Source organism: Papio anubis, chromosome 13 (genome assembly GCF_008728515.1).
Source record: "Papio anubis isolate 15944 chromosome 13, Panubis1.0, whole genome shotgun sequence".
Taxonomy (NCBI): Eukaryota; Metazoa; Chordata; class Mammalia; order Primates; family Cercopithecidae; genus Papio; species Papio anubis.
In genome coordinates, this window is record NC_044988.1 from 36,845,553 (window position 1) to 36,850,047 (window position 4,495).

At 39.8% G+C, this 4,495-nt stretch overlaps 1 protein-coding gene across 2 annotated transcripts; it reads right to left on the minus strand.

Moving 5' to 3' along the window:
* Positions 1–440: 440 nt before the first annotated feature.
* Positions 441–3,997, minus strand: DMAC1 (distal membrane arm assembly complex 1). 2 transcript variants are annotated; one of them, XM_017949873.3, is made up of 2 exons: positions 3,469–3,997; positions 441–2,550 (listed from the first exon to the last, which is right to left on the minus strand). In XM_017949873.3, exons 1-2 carry the CDS (start codon positions 3,657–3,659, stop codon positions 2,373–2,375), a joined length of 369 nt encoding a protein of 122 aa, XP_017805362.1. In that variant the 5' UTR covers positions 3,660–3,997; the 3' UTR covers positions 441–2,372. The 2 variants fall into 2 exon arrangements, with proteins under 2 accessions (XP_017805362.1, XP_003911767.1); XM_003911718.5 differs by having other exon boundaries at positions 3,383–3,997.
* Positions 3,998–4,495: the final 498 nt, after the last annotated feature.

The following is a 4,495-nucleotide window of genomic DNA, read 5'->3' on the forward strand; positions in this document are numbered from 1 at the left end:
TAAACTCTCTTTTTCCATGCTGTAAAGGGATTCTAAACTCTATAAATCATAGTTAAGCTGGTGTTCTTACATGACTGAGTTATAATCCATTGATTCTTGAGCCCATTTATCCTGCTTACTCCACCTCATCTTCAACAAAAGGAAAGATACTGGGGACACTAAGTGAACTCTCTGTATTGAAGGATTAAGGCGATGTCTCGGTCTCTGATACCTGTCTGAGAACATCAGACTCATCCCTAAAACAAACTAGGATGTCTGGGTTGGCACTGGCAGAAATCAAATTTTGAAGTATACTTCAAAAGAAAAAAAAAAAAACTTTTAACTACAAATGCAGATTTTCCTTTTGCTTCTTCCCACATTATAGACATGGTAGAACAATATTTTGCCCATACTTAGTTAAATTGTTCCAAGTTGGAAAGAACCAAACATAGACACTTTGGCATTATTAATGGTGAGCAGGCAGGTTTATTCAGAAAAAGCTCAGATTCATACTTGTAAAAGTCTGAAAAAAAGATTAAAATGCTATTACAACACAGTTGACCCAAATAACACAGGTTTGAACTGTGCAGGTCCACTTATCTGTGGATTTTCTTCCACCTCTACCACTGAGACAGAAAGAACAGCTCCTCCTCCTCAGACAACTCAGCGTGAAGATGAGGATGAAGAACTTTAGGATGATCCACTTCTACTTAATGAATACTGAATATATTACTTCCTTAATAACGTTTTCTTTTCTCTAGCTTACCTTCTTATAAGAATAGAGTATATAATACATACAGCACAACAAATATGTGTTAATCAACTGCTTTATGGTATCGGTAAGGCTTCCAGTCAATGGTAGACTAACTACTAATTAAGTTTTTGGGGAGTCAAGTTATATGCAGATTTTCCACTAAGCAAATGTTCAGCGCTCTTAACTCCTGTGTTGTTCAAGGGTCAACTGTATATATGTTTAAGAGTTACTGTTTACCCAGTAGATCAAGCCAAGACCAAGTTAGGTTTATGTGTTTTTGGCTTAACCTAAGAAAATGTTCAGACTAAAGCAGTCCATCAATAGAACAGACTGCCTTTTAAACCAGGGAACAACTTCTCTTTGTAGGTATTTTAGGTATATGAATGACCATAGGTGATCTGCTTTGGGTCATCTATGGTCCCTTCCAACTTAAAACTTCTATATTCATGAACACTGCATAACTGAATTGTGGATTTCATATAAATAATATCTCGTTGCCTACTTTAGGTTTGAAATGTTTTCCTTCTCAATTGCATAGATATATATATAGCACCATCCCCACCATGAACTCTGATGTAGAAAACACAAGATTCTAAAGTCATTTGTGAGGCTAAACAGACTTAGGCACTTCCATGTAATACTGCAAAAAGCAACAGCCTTAAAGGTACTACTTGCTCAACATGTCATTCCAAACACATAGACTATGATTAGCAGCTGAATTTAACAGTATCTTTCCGCTTTGAAAAACACTTCATATACCTTTACAAAGAAGCCATAGTATCTCAGGGTAGAAAAACCCAATAGGTAGGAAACATGGTCTTTTCTTAGAAATGAACTATGTAATTTTGAGTACTTATCTCAAAATCATTGCAGAAACATATCTAGTGCTTGTGGAAAAGGAATCAAATTTCTTTTTTTTTTTTTTTTTTTTAGCTAAAGGTTTTGAATTTTTCTTGTGACATTTAAGTCTTTTATTGTATGCTGATTTTTATGATTATCTGTTTCATAATGGTTATTCTTGCCTCCATGAAAGGGAAGACTAGAACAAAAAACTGACAAGACCAAGTTCTAGCTCCATCACCAACTTACTGAATGATCCTAGGCAAATCATGTGGGCTCTTTCTTGTGTTTTAAGGTTTACCTCCAATGAAGTAACTACCTCAGACTGGCTGTGAAGCTCTCATAAGGTGATGGATTTGAAAATGCCTTGCAAAGTATGAGCAATTCATACACAGAAAGTTTCACGTACTTTTATATCTTGCATGATGCCTACCCATGGTTAGGGTGATAACAGTTGTTGATCCAATTATGAAAGAAAGAAAAAGAACTCTTTAAAATAGTGAAGTAAAATAGCTAATTTTCCCATGGGTTTATCATTTGCTCTATTCAAAAGTTTTAAAAATTACATTAACTATATAACTAAACATATTTATCTTTATTATATATGATATGCAATTATATAAGACATACTATTATATATATAATGCTTAAACAATTATATTTAAATATAAATTATACTTTCCTTCCCCAGATAAGACAAAGAACCTGTTTACTTCTTTGAGGATTTATTGGTTCCTGTGAAACCTGTGAAGGTCACTAACACTCTATAGCCAGAGAATGACAACATATGATTGTCTTTTCAGTCTTGTAGTATCCACAGTAGTGATGTCTGTCCATGGACAAGTGTCTGTCCAGAACATCCATTAAACTCCATGCCTGCTCTGTGTGTCATGGGGACAGGGACAGAAGACAGATTCACTGGTGGTAGGCCTTCCCTTTGGGGTGTGTCATGACAACGATACCCCAGGTGGCAATGCCTAGAAAAAAACAACAATACCATATCTTTATGCTGCATTTTAATTTACCAAGTGTTTCACATACACGCCATCTTATTTAACCCTCACAACACTTCTGGAGGAAATATTACCATTGTATCTTTCTTATAGGCAAGTGAAGCACAGAAAAAGAAAAAAAAATCAGGAAAAAAAAAGAACATCTTGTAGGAGAATTTACCTATACAGAATCAAGAAGGTAACACAGTTAGAAACCTCAAATTTTATTCACTGACAATCGGTTTGAAAGCTAAAAAGATCATGACGTTTTACTGATGACATCTTGACGATCACAGAAAGGGGTTGTGGGCGACATTACCCAGGTGTACCAAGTAGGTGAGCTTAGAACCCACGTCTAAAGATCTGGTATTCAAGGCAAATTTCTTAAATTAAGGTCAAGTGCCCTCGCTCAGGCTTTCTCCAGGACCTGGAGAAAAAGTATGGGCTTTGAGATCTGATATACCTGGGATCAAGTGACTGTCATTTCCCGACCATGAACGCAATACTCCTCGTTGCCTTGGTTTGCTCCATAGTAAAATGAGAATACTATAATCATACCTACTTCTAACAGCTATTCTGAGAATTAAAAGGACTGAGCCTAATAAGCGTTCTCAAGAAATACTGATTTAAAATTAAAAAAAAAAAAAAAAAGAAAGAAAGAAAGGCGTTCCAACAACTTCTTCTCTCACCTTGTTTGAGGTGCCCCCACCACCTGACCAGCGCCAGCACCCCGCCTCCCCGCCCACGTGGCTGCTCCCTTTCCTTCCTCTACCCCACAGATACCCAACCCGCCCAAGTGCTGTGCCCTGCTGCTCACTGATGCCGATGACCATCTTCGTAATTGTCCATGGACCCGGGGGATATCCCATCTTCATGGGTTTCCGTGCCTCCCAGTAGACGTACCCGCCCGCTCCCATCAGCCCCAACCCAGAAAGCACGCGACAGCTCCAGCAAGTCTTCAACCAGTTGTGTTCTGCTGGGGAAGTCGGCGCTCCGGGTGTAGCTGGGGGCGCAGGCTTGGCGGGCGCGGCGGCGGTATCGGGAGACGCAGCGATCTTGGAGAACTCCAAAGGCTTGGACACCTGAGACCCCATGTTCTGGAACTCGGCCTCAACCTTGGGAGTCTTTGGTGCAAACCGACGTAAACGATGCACCGGAAAGCAGAGCGCCGGAAAGCAGAACGCCGGGACGCTTGCGCCGTGCGAGGAGGAAACCTGACGGCTGCTGGGAAATGAAGTTCCCTTCCGCCTCAGAGGGGGAAAAGGTGAAAGAATGCTGCCATTTTTTGCTGAATTTCTCTGGCAGCAACAACCTCGGATGCGCTGGAGGCCAATTCCAACCCTCCTCCCCGCCGTCTCCCCCCCCCCCCCCCCCCCCCCCTCTTTTAGAAATTCTGTAATCGCTACTCACTGAATGCATCACCTTTCAATCTCCTTAGAGGAGAAGTCTGGGTCGCTAAGTTTCTTGCCTTACATGAACTGCCAGACCTTGGGCATGTCATATCTCCTATCCAGAGGCCTGTGAATCAAGGAGTTGGGTTTTATATGTGCACAATCATGTGCTAGATACAGACATACCATAGAAATATTGCAGGTTTGGTTCTAGACCACCACAATACAGCAAATATCTCAATAAAGTAAGTCATGCAATTTTTTTGGTTTCTTGGTGTATATAAAAGTTTTTTATACTGTAGTCTATTAAATGTGTAATAGCATTGTGTCTAAAAAACTATGTATATCTCTTAATTAAAAAAAAAAATCTTGCCAAAAAATGCTAACGATTACCTTAGCCTTCAGTAAGTACTAATCTTTTTTTTTTTTTTTTTTTTTTTAGGTGGAGTTTTGCTCTTGTTGCCCAGGCTGGAGTGCAATGGTGGATCTTGGCTCACTGCAACTTTCGCCTCCCGGATTCAAGTGATTCTCCTGCCTCA

Excerpts from the sequence above, each read along its gene's own strand:
- DMAC1 (XM_017949873.3), bottom strand. The coding sequence starts at position 3,659 with ATGGGGTCTCAGGTGTCCAAGCCTTTGGAGTTCTCCAAGATCGCTGCG. Across the intron at positions 2,551-3,468 it reads GGGCTGATGGGAGCGGGCGG|GCATTGCCACCTGGGGTATC; the intron begins GTACGTCTACTG and ends GTTTTTTTCTAG.